At 39.8% G+C, this 24,173-nt stretch overlaps 1 protein-coding gene across 18 annotated transcripts in view; it reads left to right on the top strand.

The window, feature by feature from the left end:
• The window catches only part of CLASP1 (cytoplasmic linker associated protein 1), a 312,807-nt gene that overhangs the window by 144,346 nt on the left and 144,288 nt on the right, over nt 1–24,173 (top strand). For 17 of the 18 annotated variants that reach the window (XM_017891966.1, XM_017891965.1, XM_017891961.1 and 14 more), the window contains exon 8: nt 5,929–5,996. In XM_017891966.1, coding sequence (XP_017747455.1) covers nt 5,929–5,996 — 68 coding nt within the window. Of the gene's footprint in view, nt 1–4,083; nt 4,248–5,928; nt 5,997–24,173 lie in introns of those variants that run through there. The other variant, XM_017891967.1, reaches the window with a different exon arrangement.

Raw genomic sequence — 24,173 nt, 5'->3', positions numbered from 1 at the left:
TTTTTTTTTTTTTTTTTTTTTTTGCTATGCCCTGTCCCCAGAGGTGGAGTCTACAGACACAGGCAGGCCTCCTGGAGCTGCAGTGAGCTCCACCCAGTTTGAGCTTCCTGGAGGCTTTGTTTACCTATGTAAGTCTCACCAATGGCGGGCACCCCTCCCCCAGCCTGGCTGCTGCCTTGCAGTTAGATCTCAGACTGCCGTGCTAGCAATGAGGGAGGCTCCGTGGGCGTGGGACCCTCCGGGCCAGGTGTGGGATATAATCTCCTGGTGTGCCATTTGCTAAGACCCTTGGTAAAGTGCAGTATTAGGGTGGGAGTGACCTGATTTTCCAGGTGTTGTGTGTCTCAATTTCCCTTGGCTAGGAAAAGGAATTCCCTTCCCCCTTGCACTTCCCAGGTAAGGCGATGCCTTGCCCTGCTTCAGCTCTCGCTGGAAGGGTGGACCAGCATCGACTGTCAGACACACCCTAGTGAGATAAACCCATACCTCAGTTGCAAATGCAGAAATCACTGTCTTCTGTGTCACTCACTCTGGGAGCTGGAGGCTGGAGCTGTTCCTATTCCGAGTCTTATTTATTTATGCAGTCTGACTTTTAAAAACTTTTCATTGGCGTGTTTAATCCATTTATATTTAATGTAGTACTGGTAAGGTAGAATTTGTCTGCAGGTGTGCTATTTATGTTCTATATGTCATGATTTGTTTCTTTGTTCCTCCGTTACTGCCTTATTTTGTGTTAAATAGATACTTTCTAGTGTAATACTATAACTCTCTTACTGTTTGTTTTACTTTTTTGGAGGGGGCTTATTTGCCTCCTCTTTATAAGCCCTCCTCTGGGGCTTACAATTAACATCTTAAACAGCCTAGTTAAAGTTGATACTATTGAATTTCAGTATTAAAAAGCTTTACTCCTACTTAGCTGTTTTCTTCTTTTTTGCTGTTGTCATGCAAATTATATCTTTATACATTATAAGCCCACCAATGCATATAGTTCTATACTTATTGCTTTATGCAGTTTCTTTTTAAGTTACGTAGAACAAGAAAAGAGTTAAGAACAAAAAGTACCTTTATACTGTATTTTGTATTTACCTATGACTACACAGGTATAACTGTGTTTTACTTATTTTCTTCATTTCTTCATGTGGTTTGAGCTGTTGTACAGTGGTGTCCTTCCATTTCAACCCGAAGGACTGTTGCTTTTTGTTTATCTGGTAATATCTTCAGTTCTCCTTTGTTTTTGGTGGATAGTTTTGTTACATATAGAATTATTGGTTGATTGTCTTTTTAATTTCAGAACTTTGAATATGTTATCTATTCTCACGCTGCTCCACTCTGGCTTTCATGGTTTCTCATGAGAAATCAGGTATTGACCTTTTTGAGGATCCCTTGTGCACAATGAGTGGGTTCTCCGTTGTTGCTTTAAAGATTTTCTCTTTGTCTTCTCTTGTGACAGTTTGGTTATTGTGTCTAGATTTGGATCTCTTTAAGTTTATCCTGTTTGGAGTTGCTTGTTAAATACATAGATTGTTTTATATCAAATTTGTGAAGTTTTAGCCATTTTCTTCATATCTTTTTTGATAATTTTTCAACGTGGTAGATGCCTGAGGCAACAATAACAACTAGGGCAAAGAATTGGACCCAAAAAGTCTTTGGAAAGTACCATATGTCCTTGTCTTTTTTCTCTTTTCCTGGGACCTCTATTATGTGACTGTGTTGGTACATTGGTTTTGTAAGATGATCTCTTGGGCTCTGTTCATTTTTTTGTTTGTTTCTGTTACTTAGATAGGATATAATAACAGTTGACTCATCTTCAAATTTGTTGATTACTTCTTGTCCCAGCTCAGATCTGTTGTTGAACTCCTCCTAGTGAATTTTTAATTTCAATTTATTGTACATTTCGTCTCCAGAATTTCTATATGGTTCTTTTAAATATATTCTTTCTCTGTTGTTATTCTCTATTTGGTGAGACATTGTTCTTACACTTTAATTATTCAGAAATAGTTTTCTTTAGATCTTTCAACATATTTATATTAATTGACTTGAAGTCTTCATTGAGTTAAGCCAATGTATAGGTTTCCTTACAAATAGTTTTTGTTGACTGAATTTTATTTCCTTTGTATGGGCCATATTTTCTTGTTTCTTTGTCTCACAATTTCTTGTTGACTCTGGACACTTTAAATAATATATTGTGGCAACTCAGGAAATCATATTCTTTCCCCTCCCCAGAATTTTTGTTGTTACTGTTTATTGTTTTTGTTGCTTATTTTGGTCTAGTGACTTTCCTAAATGAATTCCTTAAGTCTTTGTTCTTTATTTTATGTGGCCACTGAATTCTCTGGTTGGTTAGCTTAGCGATTAGCTAATGATTGCACAGAGATTTCCTTTAGCGTGTTGAACCAGTAATTCTCTCAGACTCTGTGACTGGCTGTGTGTTTTGGGGGCATGCTTTCAGTGCTGTGAAAGGTGTTTTACACCTCTGTCTTCCTTTTTACTTCCTGCTTGTTCAGAGTGTCAAAGTCAGCCAGTGGGGGACATTAGAACCTTCAGGGGTCTTTCCTGGGCCTGTGCATTTGCATAGCCTTGCACATATACCTCCCAGATTCCCAGGAGTATGTCAGTATATTCAGAGTTTGCTGTGGACATCTCAATTTCTAGCCCCTGCCCTCCTTTTCCCTGCCCCCCCCGCCATTTTTGGTCAGTTTCTTTGCTCCAGTTGTTATTTCTATCTCGGGTATCCACCATATTGAACAGTTGTCACTGGTTAGTTTTGATCATCGCCTCAGGGAAAAGGCCTCTAACATTGAACAAGCTCTAAGTCAGGTCAGATAAAGACAAGCCATACAATTGGGCTTGCAGGGATGTGCCAGGTAGGTGGAATGATAGTTCTTTGGGAATGGGGACTTTTAGGGAGCTCCAGACTTGGGAGCTTCAGCTCTTTCTAGTGGCTGCCAGGCTGCTTGTTTTCACTCTTACCATGATGGTAAGTTGATTTGGACAGTTTTTGCCAATGTTTTCTTTACTTCTTTGAAGCAGATTTTTGAGGGTCCATACGCTGCCATTTTAAAGGGCTCCTCTCCTGTTTTATGATCACAATATTTTCTCTTATCTCTTTGGAAGCACTAATGACATTTTTAAAAAAACTTTTTCTTTCTCTTCAAAATCTCTTCTGTCCTCCAAGTTTGGATTTCTAAGTATGTGTTTATGTCGATTTCTCTTGTTCATGCTAGAAGCTCTAAGTATATGGATGCAGCTTATTGACTGAGATTGCTGTGTTTAAGTATTTGCTTCGAGGAAATTATTTAAAATCTATATATAAAATTTTCTAGAAAGGAACTAATTTGAACTAAATCTTATAGTAAAATAAATTCCAATTGGATTGAAGAGTTTAATATGGAAATTTAAATTCAGAAAAAGTAGGGGAAGATGGTAGTTATTTGTCAAACCAGTAAAGAAATTTATTTTAAATGGAAATCCAGAGATTTAAAATAAAACAATTTGGTGGCTTCAGAGGGTAATCATTAGTTATGTATTCAATGTCTTTGAATATATGAAACTCATCCTTTTAGATTTATGTGAATCAGTAGTTCCCAAGAGAGACATTTTATATTTTTGTGCTCAGAGCTAGCAAACAAAACCAGTCCTTTCATTCCTACGGAATGCTTTGTTGGTGTTAGACTGTCTCTTTAGGTGGTAACCTTGATAGGAGCTGTTGTAGCAGCATTAATGAGCAGAGAATGAGGGAGCTAGTGAGACAGGAGTGTGAAAGCAGAGGGAATTCTGAATTAAGGTGCACATACCAATAATAGTTATGTTTATAGTGTTCTCATACCTAGTTGTTCAGGCCTGCCAGGTCGTGGGTAATGTGACCACAGTGAGAATGCCTTACCACTGAGAAAGAATCCACAGACTCTGGACACAATTACCATTTAGAATGGTGAATACTCTCCCAGGAATGGAAGAAATACTTGCCCTCTTCCAGTAATTTCAGGAACAACCAGACTAGAGGTATACCTTGGCTCCAACTTACGAACTTGCAGGGATGCTCACATCAGAGGGTGTGGTTGTGACACAATCAAGTAGTGCCTTAGTGAGGGCATGCCCTGGCAACCTGTGTCATGATATTATTTATGAGTTTGTCAAGCCATTGAAGATCTTTGTTACTTTTAAAAAGGAACGATAATGGAAACATCATAAGAAACACATTCACGTAAGGCATCTTTCCAGTTCTTTAGTAACTGCTGGCTTTGAAAGTGAGTTATAGTTTTACTCATTTCTGGTGCTGAGATGGCAATTGGAGTTTTATTCAGTGCCAGTTTTAACTAATGGGTAGTGTCTGCCTGGAATAGTTTTGAGACGGATTCTGAGAGAACATCTGGGCTTGGTGGAAAGATGGCTTGAAAAGATTGTTGGTGTCACCTATGGAATGGGGAGAGGCAGTACATCAGGCTGGTTCATCCCCTTCATTTGCTGATGTGTAATTTTGGCCTCTCTCTTACTTAGAGCAGAAGCTCCAGAGGGTAAGAACTCACTAGCTCGGTGTTGGGCTCATAATGGGCACTCTAGTTTTGAGTGAATGAACTAACACCAGAGCTTGTGTGAATACCCACAGTTTTCCAGAGTGAGGAGTTAGGTTTCAGCTGTCTAACATAGTGATGTAACTCCTGAGCGAGCATCTGCATGGCATACGTAGTGCTTGGTACAAATACCAAGAGAGCATAGCTCACGTCTCTACCCCTGAGGAGCTTCCATTCGCTTGAGAAGAAAAGACGAACATATTTGAAATGATGAGAGCTGGCAGTTTAGGATGGTGTGTTAAAAAGCACTAAAATGTCCCTAAAATTGAAGGCATAGGTACATTACTTTGGAATCTCAACCCCTACTCCAATATACCTGTGCTTTGCTTGAGAAAACCTCTTTTTTCTTTTTCTTTCTTTCTTTTTTTTTGAGACAGAGTTTCGCTCTTGTTGCCCAGGCTGGAGTGCAGTGGCGCAGTCTCGGCTCACTGCAAGCTCCTCCTGGGTTCAAGCGATTCTCCTGCCTCAGCCTCCCTAGTAGCTGGGATTACAGGCGCCCACCACCACATGTAGCTGATTTTTTGTATTTTTAGTAGAGATGGGGTTTTACTATGTTGGCCAGGCTGGTCTCGAACTCCTGACCTCAGGCAATCCACCTGCTTCAACCTCCCAAAGTGCTGGGATTACAGGCATGAGCCACCATGCCGGGCTCAAGAAAGCCTCTTTTTTCTTAACTTTTTCTACTAAGTATGATTGCATTCTCCCACCTTTTCTTTCATTTTGGTGTCACTAGGATGGAGTATTTAGACTGGTTAAGGAATTTTGCTTTAATTTAAATGCCAAGGTGAAATGATCCATTAATAGAAAATAAGTGTAATACAGATTTTTTTAAGCTGAAGATTATCCAGTCACAGCATTTGTTTCTAGAGAAATTATTTATAGCATTTTTGGATTAAGCATGAATCACAGCAGGAAGCACAAGCCTTTGTAATGTACTATTAGTGCATTTTGAAAAGCTCCATGCTAAGTAATTGATAGTTTGCGCTAAGAGAGAAATAGGAGAAACACACACTTCTCATAATATATACATTTTGTGTCGTCAGTAATGTCTGAGAGCAGGGGCTCTGGATGACTACTCTCAGGGCTAGAATCTCCACCCCACACGTATGTCACCTTAAGGAGATTAAATGAGCTCTTTCAGATAGACTTCTAGGCCCATTCTTTACCCATAGTAAGTGCTCAGTTATTGTTGGCTATTGTTAATGTTATTGATTTAGTCACTGTGTTTCGTTATTAGGTGGGTCTGTATCATTGATTTTTGGGGGGCGGTGGGTATCAACTTCACATTAGCATTTTAATGTAATTGGCTATGAGCAGTGATGGTTAATAGTTTGTTTACATTTTTGCTTTCATACAGGTTGAATGTAATTTTTACAAAATTTGATGAAGTCCAGAAATCTGGAAACATGATACAATCTGCAAATGGTGAGTTGAAAAGCATTCTCTGCTTTTGCTTTTCAGTTTTACATTCGTATCATTTATGTTATATGTGAACAGCTGAATTAGGTAATTTAGTAAGAGTTTCTAACTCTTAAAACTTAACCTCCATTCACCCAGTTTTCCAGGCCAGAAACAGTGGAGTGAATCATCACTGACTTTCATAACCTGTACTGAATTTAACTAATCCTGTTGGCTTTACTTTTAAAATTGCATCCTGAATCCCAGGAACTCTCATCATCACTGCTACTGTCTTCCCAGCGCAAGCTGTCATGGTATTTTACCTGGGCTCTTGTGTTTCCCTCCTAAACAGTATCTTTTCTTCTACTGTTTCCCCATGCCTAAAGTCTGTTTTTCATATAGCAACCAGAGTAATCCTTTCAGAATACAAGTCAGGTGATGTGAATCCTCTTTCTAATCCTCCAAAGGCTTCCCATCACACCCAGGCTGCAATTCAGCAACTCACCATGGCTCACTGGGCCTCGAGTGATCTGGCACCCATCACCATTCTGATGTCATTTGAATTGTTCTTTGTGAAAGTTCTCTTTGCTCTAGCCACGTTGACCTCCTTGCTAATTTTGAACATTTTGAGCATCTCCTGCTTCAGGACCTCTGTGCTTATAATTCTTTCTGCCTGAAGTATTTGCCCTGTGGGTATCATTGTGGCCTCCTCCCTCCTCCCTCATGCCATGAAGATCTCACTTCATACAGTATCACTGCATTACTGAAGGCCACCGGAATACCACGCTCCGTGCCCTCACCGTGTTGGAGTGTTCTTCTTAGCGTGTATCACTAGAAAAGTATGTGTTTACTCATGAGAGCAGGACCTTTACTTTATTCCCTTTATTGTTCTTTATTTTTTTCTCAATGAGCGTAAGTTCAATGCCTTGAAGAGTCCCTGGCTTGTGATAGGTGTGCAGTAAGTATTGTTGAATAAATAAAGTAATGATTTTGATGTGAATCGTAACCTGTTGTTTCCAGTTCCTGTATTCCTTTCCCTATACTTTGTGATGATATTTGAGAACTAGTGGGTAATTCTTGTGAGTCCAGAAGGAGAGGAAAAGACAGGAATGAATTAGTCCTGTATGAAGGAAAAAATATCAAAAAGTTAATTGCTGAGAAAAACTTTTCTAACTCTGGATACCTCATTGTATCATAGCTAGGCTATTTTAGAATTTTTAGGTATATTAGATTACAACCAATACCGAATTCATTAATCATGTTGGATTTACTTTTAAAACTGCACCCTGAATCCCAGTAATTCTCCTCGTCACTGCTCCTGTCTTCCTAGTACAAGCCTTCACATTTTGAATATCTTGAGATTGTAAAGAAAAGTCTGAGTGCTTTTCCTCAAAGTAAGTTGGTACATAAGGGCAGACTATAACTGTATAATTTGTATATAACTATGGTGTAATTTTCTCTACCTTGTACTTTAGTGTACATACTTTGATATGTACTTTAAAAAACATATCATTGGTAGAGCCAATGGCATCTGAGTGGTGCACTCGTGATGAGTGGAGTTGCTTGGTGTCCACAGGCAGGTCTTCACAGGCTGTTAGTTGATGGACACATGCTTTTACTTTTGTGTGGATGTATTTGTGTGGTTTCTCAGTTTAAAAATCGTTGGCACTGGGACAGAACATACTGGGCAAGTAAGGAAAAGCAATGGCAGAAAAGTGAGTTTGTGCTTCATAAGCCAGTATTACGGCTGTGAAACAGAATCTCATTATAGTGCTGGCATTGGGGAGAAAGACTGCATCTACATTGGGGATCTTGCCTAAAAGAGTGTACATACACTCCATGGGATCCAGTGATGTGACAAATATGATTTCACCCTCAGGAATGCCAAAACTGTGTGGCATTGGATGTATCACAAGCAGCATTTTCTATGTGGTTAGGTATAAATATTGCCCCCAAATTCCCTTTGTGTGTGTGTGTGTGTGTGTGTGTGTGTGTGTGCACGTGCACACACATAGGTGTAGGGTTGAGAATGGAAACAGTTCTTTTAAACATCTATGTTAAAAATAGCAAATGGTAAGGAAGCCTTAACAACATTTCTTGGAGGTCGATAATTTCAGCTTTTTGCTTTATATATGTAGTATTACTGTTTTAATTGTTAGAGCCAAAATGTTTAAGGAAACTAATATATAGCCATATGTGTAAAATTTTAGAATTTCTAACCTAAATGATTTTCATCTCTTTACAGTAACTTTGAGAGACCAGTAAAATGTTCAGTAGCTGTCAAAAAACAAACCACCTGATTTCCTTCATTGCACATTTAGGTGGCGTAGAGAAACTGCAGTAGTGATGGAATAAAACCTGTCTCCCTCTTTTATCTAATTCTCTCTCTCTCTCTCTCTCCCTCCTTTTCTCCTCCTCCTTCTTTTTCTCTTTTCTTTTCCCTTCCTTCCCTCCCTCCTTTCCTTTTTCCTCTTTTCTTCTCTTTTCTCTCTCTCTCTCTTTCTCTTTTTCTCTTTCTGTCTCCCTCTTCCTCTCTCTCTCTCTCTCCCCCCCACCTCCTCCTCCTTCATGTTTTTTTTTTAAACACAACTCCCAGTGTAATTCTTTGATCTCTTTTGAACCTCAAACCTTTGACTGTTCAGCTTTCTCTAGATCCATCCATCCTCTGCTTTCTCCATTTCTTACCTTATATGGCTTATATTACAACCTTTTTGAACTTATTAGTTGTAGGAGTTTTTGTAGCCTCTGTGGAGTTTTCTACATATACAGTCTTGTGATCTGCAAATAGCAACAGTTTTATCTCTTTCAGATATGTATGCTTTTAATTTCTTTTTCTTGCCTTATTGCACTGGCTAGAACTTCCAGTACTATATAAAATAAGAGTGGTGAGAGGGGACATCCTTGTCTGGTTCCTATCTTAGGTGCTAAGTCTGGTATTAGCTGTAGGATTTTTGTAGATGTTCTTTATCAAAATGAGGTAGTTTTCTATTTACTTCTGTTTATCTTTTTTTTTTTTTCCAGAGCAGGAATAGAAGTTTATTTAAAAAGGCTCAGAACAGGAAAGAAAGGAAGGTGTGCTTGGGAGAGACCCAGGTGGGCACATGAAAGTTAAAGAAAGAAAGTTAAATGCCGTTATCTGAGTTTTTGTCAGAAATAGGTGTTAGGTTTTTTGTGAAGTTATCAGTATATTTTAAAATTGAGATACTTTCTCCTTCTAGTTGCCGTTCATTTAAAATTAAAATTGAGATTATATATAATTTACCTATTGGTGTTTCACTTTTTAAAGTGTGTGCTTTAGTGTTTTGTTTTGTTGTTTTTTTTGAATATTCACAAAGTGTGCAACTGTTACCACTATTTAAATCTAAAATGCTTCACCCTCACATCCCGTTCCCATTAGCACTTACTCCTTATTCCCCTCTCTCCCCAGTTTCTGGCATCCTGTTTTCTGTCTTTATGTTGCCTATTCAGGACATTTTGTATAATTGGAATCATGTAATATTTGGCTTTTGTGTCTGGTGTCTTTCACTTAGCATGATGTTTTCAAAGTTCATCCATAATGTAGCATGTATCAGAAGTTCGTTCCTTTTTATGGCTGAGCAAGATTCCATTGTGAGATTAGATTACATTTTCTTTATCCGTCTGTTGATGGACATTTGGGGTTGTTCCACTTTTTGGCTGTTGTGAAGAATGATTCTTTGAACATTGATGTAAAAGATTTCATGTGGATATGTATTTTCATTTCTTTTGGCTGTATACTTTGCAGTAGAATGGCTGGATTGTACATTTAACTTTTTGAGTAACTGCTCACACACAGTAAACACACAGTTTACCAGTTTTGCGGCACTATTTTATGTTCTTACCAGCCACCTGTAAGAGTTTCCAGTTTCTCCACGTCCTCGCCAGTAGTTGTTATTGTCTGTCTTTTTCATTATTGTCACCATAGTGGGTGTAAAGTGGTATCTCATTGTGGTGTTGATTTGCTTTACCTTGACGAGTAATGGTACTGAACATCTTTTTCATGGGCTTATTAACCCTTTATAAGCCCATGGTTTATAAAGGGCTTGGTTGGAGAAATGTCTATTCAAATAAATCTTTTGCCCATTTTCTAAAGGGGTTAATTGCCTATTTATTGTTGAGTTTTAAGAGGTCTTTATTTTTTTTATTTTTTTATTTTTTTGAGACGGAGTCTTGCTCTGTCGCCCAGGCTGGAGTGCCAGTGGCCGCGATCTCAGCTCAACTGTGAAGGCTCCGCCCTCCCAGGGTTCACGCCTCATTCTCCCTGTCTCAGCCTCCGGATAGGCTGCAGGAACTACAGGCGCGCCCGCCACCTCGCGCGGCCTCAGTTTTTTGTATTTTTTGTAGAGACGGGGTTCTCACCATGTTAGGGCCGGGAGATGGTCCTCGACTCCGACCTACGTGATCCGCCCGTCTAGGCCTCCTAAAGTGCTGGATTACAGGCTTGAGCCACCGGCCGGCCTAGGCCTTAAGAGGTCTTTAGATGTGCTACACACCAGACTCTTACCAGATGTGATTTATTTGCAAATATTTTTTCCCATTCTGTGGGTTTTCTTTGCACTTTCTTGATAGTGTCACGTGAAATATAAAGTGTTAAATTTTGATGAAGTCCAATTTATCTGTTTCGTTTTTCTTTTGTTATACCTAAGAAACTATTGCCTATTTTTGGCCAGGTGCGGTGGCTCACACCTGTAATCTCAGCACTTTGTGAGGCCGAGACGGGCAGATTATCTGAGGTCAGGAGTTTGAGACCAGCCTGGCTAATATGGTGAAACTCCGTCTCTACAAAAATACAAAAATTAGCCAGGTGTGGTGGTGCACCCCTGTAGTCCCAGCTATGGGGGTGGCAGGTGGGGCCCTGAGGTGGGAGGATGGCAGGGGGTGGGGCAGCCCTGAGGTGGGAGGACTGCTTGAACTTGGGAAGCAGAGGTTTCAGTGAGCTGAGATCGTGCCACTGCACTCCAGCCTGGTCGCGAGACTGTCTCAGAAAAAAAAAAAAAAAAAAAGAAGAAACTATTACCTATTTGTACCACAGAAAAGAGGCCAGGCATGGTGGTTCATGCCTGTAATCCTAGCACTTTGGGAGTCCGAGGTGGACAGATTGCCTGAGCTCAGGAGTTCCAGACCAGCCTGGGCAACATGGTGAAACCCCGTCTCTGCTAAAATACAAAAAATTAGCTGGGCGTGGCGGTGTGCACCTGTAATCACAGCACTTTGGGAGGCCAAGGGCGGGGAGGTCATGAGGTCAGGAGATTGAGACCATCCTGGCTAACATGATAAAACTCCGTCTCTACTAAAAATACAAAAAATTAGCCAGGCGTGGTGGTGGGCGCCTGTAGTCCCAGCTACTCGGGAGGCTGGGGCAGGAGAATCGCTTGAACCTGGGAGGTGGAGGTGGCAGTGAGCAGAGATTGTGCTACTGCACTCCAGCCTGGGCAACAGAGCAAGACTCCATCTAAAAAAAAAGAAGAAAGAAAAGTGGGGTCTGACCTCCTCCTGGTTTCTTCCTGCTTTTTGGGCTGCACCTTCTTGGCTTCCTTTATCTAATATCTACTAATTAGTCATTATATTCTTAAAGCTTGATTCTAGGCCTTTTCCTTTCTCAGGCAGTGCTTTTTCCCTGGTTACAGATATCCATAGCTGTAATTTTATTTGTTAGCTATATCACATTTTTTCATAAATGTTTGTCTCCTCTACAGATCTTGGTACAGGATTGGAACTGTATCTGAAACAGCTGCCTGTCTGACATTTCCTCTTGTATTTGAAACATATATCTAAAACCAAATTTATATTCTACTTCTGGCTGAAAGACAAAACACAAAATAGTAAATATTGCTCCACCCTAAATGTTTTCTGTACTCCTTATAAGCGTGATTGCTCCATTATTCATCCTGGTATGTTAAAGATTGGGTGTCATTTTTGATACCTCCCTCTCCCTCGCTTTTCATAAATGTTACCGCTGATTCGTATGGAGTTTAACTCAAATATTGCTTTTTTATTGAGGTAAAATCTACATATATAATTAACTATCTTTACCATTTTTAAGTGTACAGTTCAGTGGTAATAAAGACATTTATATATATTTTTCTCTTCACTCTTCCCCCTCCCCTTCCTGGCCTTTGGTAACCACCAGTCTAATCTCTACCTTCGTGAGATATACCCTTTTCGCTCCCACATATGAGTGAGAACATGTGATATTTGTCTTTCTGTGCTTGGCTTATTTTATGTAATATAATGGCTTCTAGTTCCATCCATGTTGCTACAAATAACAGGATTTCATTCTTTTTATGGCTGAATTATATACTATTGTGTATATATACACATTTTTCTTAATTCCATTCATCTGTTGTCCTCCCAAATGGTGTCAGATCCGTCTGTTAAATGTGGGCAGTCACCCCCTACCCCACTGCTTGGTAGGCATCATTTTTGCAGGTTTCCATTTGGCGATTATTTGACTAATACCTGTCTCGGCACTGGACTGTAACCCTTCTGCATACAGGGGACTGTGTGTCTGTGTTTGCTCATTCTAAGACTCGGATACCTCGCAGGCTGTCCTCTTAGTCCCAGTGTTCTCTGCGATTGGTTTGTTTCACAGGAACCAGCTTTTCTTCTTTGTTTCTTAGTAAATCTTGAGTGCGTGTACGAACACTTAGTATCTGAGATGACTAGATTCTTTTTCTCTCTGCTTTTTCCCGTGGATTCTTATATACCCACTGGGTTCTGGAGTGTTGCATATGAGCTGGAGCTGAGGGAGAACCGAGCAAAACACAGGAGAGAATGAATGACAACGTGGGGCTCATTTCCAGGCTCCTAAACGACCTCTTGGGCAGAGGTTCTGATCACTCGATAGCTGCCTTGGTTGGTTAGCGCTGCATGTCCACAGAGGGGCTTCCTAGGCTGACTCAAAAGGGTGTCTGTTAAATGATCTATGTCCTTCTAACGCCCATTTGTGAAAATTTAGCAGCCTATACTCAGCGTAAGGACTTGGTAACAAGTATCTGTTTAATAAATGGTGACTGTGTATGCCAAACAGTAGTTTTAGTTGTTAATTTTCGAGTGTGGGTGCCCCCATGCCTTCGTGTGGAGAAGTGTAGACAGTGTCAGGGAGCAAGCCAAAGGGGATTGCTTTGGAAATGTGTGACTATCCTTCCTCCTTAGGAAAGGCATCTGTGCCCTGCTCTGCAACGCTTTAGCTGTGGGACTTTGGGCAAGTGACTTAACTCTTGTGAAGTACATTTGCTCATCTGTAAAATGGAGTGAAGACCTTCTAGAGATTTTGTGGAGAATCAGTGAGATTGTGTGTAAAATTCTTAGCACAGTGCCTGGGACATGGTTGGTGCTCAGAATAATAGATTCTCCTCCAGTTGCTCGATTTTAGGGGTATATTCATTTTTAAAATGAAAATAATATTTGAGAATAACTGTCATACTTGTAGACTTTCAGATTATTTTGGAGTACATGTTTAAAATTTAACATTTATTTACTTTTAAAATTGTTATTATTATTTTTTGAGACAGAGTTTTGCTCTTGTTGCCCAGGCTGGAGTGCAGTGGTGCGATCTTGGCTCACTGCAACCTCCGCCTCCCAGGTTCAGGCGTGTCTCCTGCCTTAGCCTCCTGAGTAGCTGGGATTATAGGCGCTCACCACCATGTCCAGCAAATTTTGTATTTTGTATTTTAGTAGAGACAGGGTTTCACCATGTTGGTCAGCTGGTCTTGAAATCTTGACCTCAGGTGATCCACCCTCCTCGGCCTCCCAAAGTGTTGGTATTACGGGCGTGAGCCACTGCGCCCAGCCATTGTATTCTTTAAAGTGACAATACTCTTTAAAGATTTTTATTTTTTATTTTATTTTATTTTATTTTTTTGAGATGGAGTCTTGCTCTGTCGCCCAGGCTGGAGTGCAATGGTGCAGTCTCGGCTCACTGCTACCTCCGCCTCCCAGATTCAAGGGATTCTTCTGCCTCAGCCTCCCGAGTAGCTGGGACCAAAGGCGCCCACCACCATGCCCGGCTAATTTTTTGTATTTTTAGTAGAGACAGGGTTTCACTGTGTTAGCCAGGATGGTCTCAATCTCCTGACCTCAGGTGATCCGCCCGCCTCGGCCTCCCAAAGTGCTGGGATTACAGGCGTGAGCCAACGTGCCTGACCCAAGATTTTAAATTTTTATGGACATATAGCAGGTGTATATATTTATGGGTTACATGAAGTATTTTGTATAACAGTCACATCAAGGTAAGTAGGGTATCCATCAACCCAAGCAATTATCATTTCTTGTGTTACACTCTTTTAGTTATTTTAAAATGTACAATAAATGTTGACTGTAGTCACCCTGTTGTGCTATCAAATACTAGATCTTATTCTGTCTAACTATGGTTTTGTACCCTTTAACCATCCCCACTCCCTTCCCCACCACCACTATTCTTCCCAGCCTCTGCTGGTAACCGTTATTCTTCTCCCTATCTCCATGAGTTCAGTTGTGTTAATGTTTAGCTCCTACAAATGAGTGAGAACATGTGAAATTTGTCTTTCTATGCCTAGCTTCTCTTAACATAATTTCCTCCAATTCCATCCATGTTGTTGCAAATGACAGGATCTCATTCTTTTTATGGCTGAATAGTACTGCGTTGTGTGTAGGCATCGCATTTTCTTTATTCCTTCTCCTGTTGATGGACACTTAGGTTGCTTTAAAATCTTGGCTATTGTGAACAGTGCTGCAATAAACACGGGAGTGCAGATATCTCATCAATATACTGATTGCTTTCTTTTGGGTATATACCTAGCAGTGGGATTGCTGGATCATATTGTAGTTTTAGTTTTAGTTTTTTGAGGAACCTCTATACTGTTTTCTGTAGTGGCTGTACTAATTTAACATTTCTACCAACAGTGTACAAGAGCTCCCTTTTCTCCACATCCTTGCCAAAATTTGTTATTGCCTGTCTTTGGATTAAAGCCATTTTAACTGGGATGAGATGATACCTCATTGTAGTTTTGATTTGCATTTCTCTGATGATCAGTGATGTTGAGCACTTTTTTAATATGCCTGTTTGCCATTTGTGTGTCTCCTTTCGAAAAATGTCTATTCAGATATTTTGCTTATTTTTAAATTGGATTATTTGGTTTTTTTTCTATTGAGTTGTTGGAGCTCCTCATATATTCTGGTTATTAATCCCTTGTCAGTTGGGTGGTTTGAGAATATTTTCTTGCATTCTGTGGGTTGTCTTACACTTTGTTGATTGTTTGCTTTGGTTGCCCATACTTGTGGGGTGTTACTGACAAAATCTTTGCGCAGACCAATGTCCTAGAGAGTTTCCCCCATGTTTTCTTTTAGTAGTTTTATAGTTTGAGGTCTTAGGTTTAAGTCTTTAATTCATTTCTATTTGATTTTGTGGTGAGAAATGGGGGTCTAGTTTTATTCTTCTGCATATGGATATTCAGTTTTTCCAGCACCATTTATTGAAGAGACTGTCCTTTCCCCAGTGTATGTTCTTGGCACTGTTGCAAAAATGAGTTCACTATAGATGTGTGGATTTTATTTCTGGGATCTCTATTCTGTTCCATTGGTCTGTGTGTCTGTTTTATTCCAGTACCATGCTGCCACAAAACAGCAATGGTAGTAGTATAATTTGAAGTCAGATAATGTGATTCTTCCAGTTTTGTTCTTTTTGCTTAGGAAGGATGGCCTTGGCTATTCTGAGTCCTTTGTGGTTCCATGTAAATTTTGGGATTACTTTTTTTATTTCTGTAAAGAATGTCATTGGCATTTGATAGGGATTATGTTGGATCTATAGATTGCTTTGAGTAGTATGGATAGTAATGCTCTTTTAAAATTGCTTTGTTGAAATATAATTTACATACCGTGACAGCATTCATTTCAAGTGTATAATTCAGTAATTTTTAGTATATTCACAGATAGCTGCAACTGTGCATCTATTGATGGACATTTGGATTGTTTCTACCTTTGTCTATTGTGAATAGTGCTGCTTTGAACATTTGTATACAAGCTTTTAAACACCTGTTTTCAGTTCTTTTGAGTGTATATCCAGGAGTCGAATTGCTGTATTATATGGTCATTCTATGTTTAACTTACTGAGGAATCACTAAACTGTTTTCCACAGTGGCTGCACCATTTTATATTCTCTCTAGCCATTACCCAATTCTCCACTTTCTGGCAATGCTTGTTTTTTTTTTTTGTTGTTGTTGTTTTAATTTTTTTTTTTAATTATAGTCACCCTAGTAAATATGAAGTGGTATCTCATTGTGGTTTTGATTTGCATTTCCCTAATGACTAATATATTTGAACGTATTTCCTGTGCTTCCTGGCCATTTGTAGATCTTCCTTGGAAAACATCTATTCAAGTCCTTTGCCCACTTAAAAATCGAATTGTCTTTTTGTTGTTGAACTATATATGATTTTCAGATACGATTTGTAAAAAAAAATTTTTTTTTTTCATTCTGTGGCTGATCTTTTCACTTTTTTTTTTTGGAGAGGGAGTCTCGCTCAGTCGCCCAGAATGCACTGGTGCGATCTCGGCTCACTGCAAGCTCTGCCTCCCAGGTTCTTGCCATTCTCCTGCCTCAGCCTCCCAAGTAGCTGAGACTACAGGTGCCTGCCACCACGCCCGGCTAATTTTTTGTATTTTTAGTAGAGACGGGGTTTCACCGTATTATCCAGGATTGTGTTGATCTCCTGACCTCGTGATCTGCCCGCCTCGGCCTCCCAAAGTGCTGGGATTAAAGGTGTGAGCCAATCTTTTCAGATTTTTTTTGGGACGGAGTCTTGCTCTGTTGCCCAGGCTGGAGTGCAGTGGCGCATCTCAGCTCACTGCAAGCTCTGTCTTCTGGGTTTATGCCATTCTCCTGCCTCAGCCTCCCAAGTAGCTGGGACTACAGGCGCCTGCCACCACGCCCAGCTAATTTTTTTTTTTGTATTTTTTAGAGACGGGGTTTCACCATGTTAGCCAGGGAGGTCTTGATCTCCTGACCTTGTGATCCGCCTGCCTCGGCCTCCCAAAGTGCTGGGATCACAGGCGTGAGCCACCATGCCTGGCCTCTTTTCACTTTTAAGTATCTTTTGGTGTATGAAATTTTAAAATTTTGATGAAGTCCAGTTTGTTTTTTTTCTTTTGTTACTTGTGAACAACAGTGTCCTTTTGAGTAAGAAATAAACGTTCTGGATTTTAGCTAAGTTGGAAGAACCATATTTAATGGTGGTACTCCTAAGAAATAATAGGGTTTTATCCAGGGTTTGTATATCTTGACATGTTCAAAATTATGTTGTTCTCTGATGCTTAATATTTATATGAAACCCATGGACTTAATTTTTAAAAGTGTAATCAAATTGTGACGAAAACAGCAATGAAAAAGCAGCCGAGTAGCAATTTGAAATGGGCTTCCTGTCTGTAATAGAATACTTCATCTTTGTGTGATTCCTTCTTGTTGCTAGGTTACCCGAAGGCCTTTCGGCTTTGAATGCTGAGAATATGAGAGTTAAAAATATGTTGCTATATAGATGTTTCTTCTTTTTTTCATCTCTGTGTAATTAGCAAGCCCCTTGAAGCAAAATTACAGTTTTCTTTCCATGAGTTTCAAAAGCAAATTATTTGTAAGTTTTAAATCATGCAGATGTGCTTATGCTCATGGGAGAATTGGATTTTCAGAATGAAAGAGCCAGTAATTATGGACTACTCAGTGTCCTTTATCTGCAACCACTTAATGATCTTTAATTGGATTTGATTGAAGCGAGGCCCATGAACATTAATTTGGTTAAAAAATACACAAGCTTTTGAGTTTCTTGAGCAAAACTAACATGTTTATGAGGAAAGATACAAACTATCATTTTGGTTAAATCCATGATAATTCTATAATAAATTTGTAGCTAAAGTAAAAGACCCAATATTTATTTGCTAATAAAACTATAAAGTAGGTAACAAGTGATCATAACATTGTTGACTCTTATACGTGAATGTACCGGGTATCATTTTGTTACCAAATGCATTCTGCCTTATGGTTTTACACTTAAAAAACTCTAACTTGAAAAATATTACAGGTATCAGTTCTACTTTGTTGGAAATGAGAAATACCTGTGCAAGTCTGAAAACAGACCATTGACAGATTGTGTTAGATAAGATCAGAATTATTGCCTAGTGTAGCTAGGACAAAGCATTCATTTAAAGGCAAATCAGTTGTCTTTTGTTTATTAAGAAGCCAAGCCATTATTATCCACGCTTATCCTTTAAAAGCAATGATTGTGAATAAGTGGATCAGGTGCCAATACTAGGTTCACACTCTCTCCCCGTGCTTGTTTATTAGACTATGCATATTACAAGGTTTGGGATAGTGGTTCAGTATCTTAGGAAAGTGTTTCCATAGTCACGAATACAAGGATAATGTGTTTGTTACAAGGCTGGCATATGTGTTGAGCTGTGCTAAGAAGCCCACCTAAAATAGCCTGGAAGAGACTGCTTCTGATGCCAGCATAAGTCACATAAGCTGCAGTGGACAGTGTATTTTATTTTCTATGTGGAAATAAGATTGCTTTCTGATACTTTTCTATTTAAGATTTGTGTTAGGAATATTCTTCTGTTTCTTGAGGGGGAAGAACTGATTAAAAAATTTCTAATACCACTTTTAAAGAAGACTCTCTTACATGAGGTAGAGTTGGATGGAGAAGGCTTCAACCTCTCCCCCCAGCTCCCCCCCCAACCCTTTCAAAAAATCAGTGTTAGTCTAGGCTTTTATTTTGGAATAGGGTGGCAGTTGTCATTGGTGCCGCCGGATCACACTGAACAAGTGTGGGTGGAGAGTTTGCTGATGCTTAAGTTGCTGTGAGTAGGTATAGCTTTCAGAGCAGTGTTTTTATTTGGTACCAGGATTACTGACAATCATGACTACTGGTAAAGGTAGGCTGTTCTAATATATTCTGAAAAGTGTTTATGATTGCTGCTTGGCTAGGAAATGCTTGAATATTTTTATAATTCCTTTGATAACTAAAAATCGTGGATGAAACATGGGAAAGATTGTTATGAATTTTGTTGGTATTTAAGCAGGGAAACATTGTGAAACCGACAGGGAAATAAACATCAATGTTAACCTTCGAAGGCTAGGACAGAGGAAGCAGGCACAGCAGGCTGAGGCTCGCTGTGGTTTTATCTTCTGTTTATTTCATGGGCTTCTAATTTTTCTCTGCTTTCCTCTGTTCACAGTATGAGGGTTATGAACATGAATCTATTTGCAGTTGCAGGGTATTTGTTAATAAAGCTAAGCGGTCTTGAAAAGAATCTACTGGCTAGAAATGTCTAAGTTTTCCCAGTAGCGTATAGAGGAAAAGCATAAATGATAGCAGTGCAAGGATGCTGCTTCTGTCTGAAGTCATTGTTTATTTTTTTCCCCTTTAAAAGATTTGCATTTTTAAAATGCAGAAACGTACAGGAAAACTACAAAAGAAGTGTTGTTCACAAAAAATCTTATTGATTAGCTGTCAGTCTTTCCACATAGCTTTTTCCCAGGTTTGGCCAATATCGAAGTGATTTTAAAAGATTCTGTGTAAACAGGGTTTGCATTCAAAGGTGTAGGGTGCAGTTGATGTGATGGGAACAACCTGTATCACTGTCTTGCTTTCCTAGGGGATGGTTTTGCTGGCAGGCTCTTAATTTGTTGTCTCCAAAGGGTATTTCCAGACTCTTCTACTGAAACAGGTATTGCACAGAGTAAAATTGCATACAGTAACAAGTGTTTATTTGTCTCCTGCTGTGGGGAATTGGGCACCCATCCAGGACTTTTGCTCAGAGTTTATTTTGTAGTAGATTATTAAAGGTTTCTACAGCTATTTTCTTAAATTTGGTTAAGTTGGGCTGAAAGTACTGAAAGATGCTACATTTCTGCTCATATTTTTAAATCGAGAATTTAAAGTATATTTGTATTTTTTAATTGGGGATTTAAGGTATACAGTGATAATATTTTTATTTCATACCTAAGTATCGTATGCTATTTTCAGGTTAAACTGCTGCAGGAAATCAATACCTGGGCAGGAGAGTTAAATAATTCATGTTCTGAGGTAACCTCTCTCAGAGCCTTTCCTTTGAGGATTTGAAAGTGTGTCACTTATAAGTGGCATTTGTCTTAAGTTGTGATATTTTCATTTGTATTTAGGAACAGGTCAACATAATATGGGAGCCAACTTTTTCATGTTAAAATCCATGGAGATAGCCTCCTGAATCTGAGTTTAAAATAAAGACTGTTCTTTCACTTAATATATTTTTTCAAATTGCCTGCCTCCTTAGTCACTGTCACCTGGAATTCAGGCTTAGATGCTTTGGTAACTTTTACCCTCAGTAACTGCAATCGTGATAGGAAACAAGGATTAAAATACTGTTTCTTATGGAAGTGGCGTATTTGAATCATATATTAATTCATGACCATTAAAAATCTGCAAAATATAATAGCAGTGGGTGTTCCAAGGTGTGTAGGGTACTTTAGTGTTTTCAGAACTCTTTTCCTGAATTTTGTGTTTTATGAACATCACAGCAGCCCCATGAGGAGTAGGAAGGGCGGCTTTTAAACACAGATACCAAAGGTTTTGGGTTTTCTAGAATTGGGTTAGTTGCAGGACAGGGGAGAGCCCTAGTTTTTGCCATCTTAGACCTAAGTCTTTCTTCCAGAAAGCCATCTTGTCAGGCCAAGTGCTCTGGAATCCCTCAGACAGGGTATGAGTGCCACTGCTGCACGGGCAGTATGTGACCTGGGACTGGCAGCATGGCTGTCCACCTTTATTTTCTCATGTGCAAATTGGGGATGATAGTCCCTATGCTAAGGAGCCAGTGGGGGCCTTGGGCCTGGCACATCAATCTTATCCTATTGATATAGGGACACATCCACTGTGGCAGCTCCAGATGATCTCCTAACAGGAGGTGTGAAGGTTGAACTGAGGTTTAAAATAATACAATTGATCTTTTTGTGTAGATAGGGAAAACTAAGAAAACAAGATGCAGAATCAAATGTATCCTAAGATCTTGTAAAAAGAAACTGCCATTCAGTACGCAGATCTTGGTCACTAATACCACCAGGGCTCCTTGGGGAAATGGCTGAGTTTAGGGCTGGAGCAAGGTGAGCCAGTGTATCTCGCAGGGCCAGAAAGTAGGGAAGTGGTTGAAAAAAATCAAAGAGAAAGCAAAACAAAACAACAGTATGGGTATCACTGAGAGACACAGGAGTCAACTGAAAGTGCTTCCAGTAGCCAAAGCTAGAACACTTGAAGCAACACAGTAAAGTAGTGTTGGGTTTTAACCCAAAGTATAAAATAAATGTTAATGATCCATACTAATGTAAATAAAATGACTGAAAAGTGTGTAAATGGAGATGAAGAGACGAACCTCTTGTGCAGAATTATTCCAAATCATTTATGCAAATATCCCACTCTAAAGGAGGGGAGCAAAACTTGCTAGTCTGTCAGTGTGGTAGGTGTTCTTGATAGGATGTGATGAGAATGTCATTTTACCTCTGTGGTCTTCCTGCCAAAGCCCCATAAGCTCTGTGGAAACATGGCAGAAGCCTCAGACCAACCCAAAATGAAGGATATTCTATAAACTCCCTAACCATGTCAAGGTCATTGAAAACAAAGTCTGAGAAACTGTCACAACCTAGAGGAACCTAGCAAGGCAGGATGACTAAATGTAATGTGGTGTCCTGAATGGGATCCTGGAGCAGAGAAAGGACGTTAGAGAAAAACTAAGGAATGCTGAATACGCTAGGGACAGCAGCTAAAGGTAACAGTTGGTCTGCATGTTGGGTTATGTGCTTTAAGAAAATCTTTTTCACTGTTTCGTGTCTTTAAAACATGTCATTAAAAAAACAAAACACACAAAGATTAAAGACATGGACACCAGTAAGGATACTAGTTGGTAATACGGATTACCTGAGGGATGAGGAAGACCCAAATTAGGTCGGCCTCAGTGGGACTGGAGAGGAAATGGAAGTGAGAGGTGGTTCGAAGCAGCACTGATCACACCCAGTGCTTATTTAGGGCAGTGGGTGGGGAAAGACCTGATAGGAGATAGGAGGGGAAGAGTTAAGAGCAATTCCATATTTTGGCCTGGACAAATGATGGTAGGACCAACTGAAGTGGGGAACCTGGAGGGAGAGCAGGTTTTGAGGGTAAGATGATTATAGGTGATTATAGTTCTGGATACTTGGACATAGAATTTTGTTTGTATGTGAGTTTGATTCAGATGGGTTTGTATCTTGGAGTAGAGTTGAGATTGCTATTAGAGGAGTGAGTATTATTGGAACATGGATATTTATGTTAAATTGTCATCTTATTTATCTTTGTCTTCGTATGTAGCAGTATGGTATTTGCCTCTCTAGCTAAACAGGGTTCTGGAGAATGAGATTGTTAAAGCAGAGATGGGTGATTTGAAGAATTATTATTATTTGCACAAATGGCAAGTAGCTCTTAGTGTAATTACTTTAAAGTATGAGAGAACATTCTGGTAGGAATCCTTTTCCAAATTTGGCTCTAAGTTTTTCCACCTGATTTACTTTTGTGCCTATGTAGTGATTGTCAAAAAGAATTGGGTCAGGATTGGTACAGTGTTAATTAAAATGACATTTCCAAAAGAGCGCAGGGTGTAGATCTGATACCTGTGGGATTTGGGTTCTGACATTTATAACTTTCAGGGCAAGTTGGAAGGTAAAATAAGTACTGTAATCAAAAGGAGAAATGAACATTTAATCAATGAAAGGATATATGGTGACTCTTACATAATATGACACTCAGAGATTAAGGTGTTGAAATTGTAGTTGTTGACTTCTGGAAGTCTCAGTTTTCAGTCATCAGTATGCCAACTTTATTCACATCCCTTCGTGTTGCTTAAAACTTTCCCCTTTTCCATGAAATAGTAAAAATGTAAGTTAGAATATGTCCACTTAAGGCCTGCATTGTACCTTTTCAGTTCCTTTTTGAGGGATAAATGATGATTTCATGGTCCTACTATTCTCTAACCTATTACCAGGAAGAAGTTTGTGGTTGTCATTATTATTGTAATTATAGTCACCCATTCTCGTTCATTAATGCCTTTGTGCCTTTGCCATTCCTGCCTTGTCCCTTTCTTGCTCCAGGAAGCTCGCACACATTGTTTTCACCTAGAGTGCGCTTCACTTTCCTCACGCCTGCCTAGTTTTCAGGTCTTGGTGCAGGGGCTTCCTCAGAAATGCCTTGCCTGGACTTGTGCGGCAATCGAGGAATTCGCTTTCCTAAGGCTCCTTATGCTGGCTTATGACCGGCTTTGCGGAATCAAGATGGGAGCTGCTGTGTTCACCTCTGAATTACCAGCAGCCAACCGAGTGCCAGGCACAGGGTGGACATTTACAAACATCCTGGGCATACACAAAGGGTATGTGAGCTGGGTGTGGTGGCCCATGCTGGGATTACAGGTGCCCGCCACCATGCCCTAATTTTTGTATTTTTTTTTAAGCAGGGATGGGGTTTTACCATGTTGGCCAGGCAGGTCTCAAACTCCTGACCTCAGGTGATCCACCTGCCTTGACCTCCCAAAGTGCTGAGATTACAGATGTGAGCCACCATACCCAGCTCATGGGTCTTGAAAATACAAAATTTGAAGGAAAAAAACACACACGCAATTGGAAGGCCCCCTTTTCTATCTTAAAACAATTTTTGGAGTCTTTAGTGTACTTGGATTTCTTTGTACAGAAATGAAAATGGTGTTTGAGCTTGGCTTACTATATTCAGTTATCTGCAGTTAGGCCAGGCTCTGATAACCTTTGTGCATATGCTGGTGGCTGTGAGGCTAGACCCACAGGGTAAGTGAACCCTTTCCAAAGAGAAAGAATACACTTTTTGTAGGACCTCTCTCCCTGTCAAAACAATGAGCCTTGCCCTGCTGCTTAGTCAAAGGCATTCTTTTGCTTCATTGTTCAAGGCAAATTGGAACCTTCCTTCTGCCTTTCTCTGCCTCCTACTCTTAAATTCCGTGTCCATGACAGAGATGCCTGAGTAATCCTGTCCCACGTAGATGAGATTATGCCTTTGGTAAAAGGCCTGCAGCATAGTGTGATTTGGCCTTCTCTGAACCACCATGTCCAAAATGTCTCTCACCACCCTCTGCCTTTCCCCTCACTTTGTTACAGAATACTGTTCTTTTCCTTCTTTGCCTTTATCACAGATTTGTCTTTA

This window comes from Rhinopithecus bieti, unplaced genomic scaffold (genome assembly GCF_001698545.2).
Source record: "Rhinopithecus bieti isolate Rb0 unplaced genomic scaffold, ASM169854v2 scaffold_19969, whole genome shotgun sequence".
Classification (NCBI taxonomy): Eukaryota; Metazoa; Chordata; class Mammalia; order Primates; family Cercopithecidae; genus Rhinopithecus; species Rhinopithecus bieti.
This window is presented reverse-complemented; position numbering and strand designations above follow the sequence as displayed.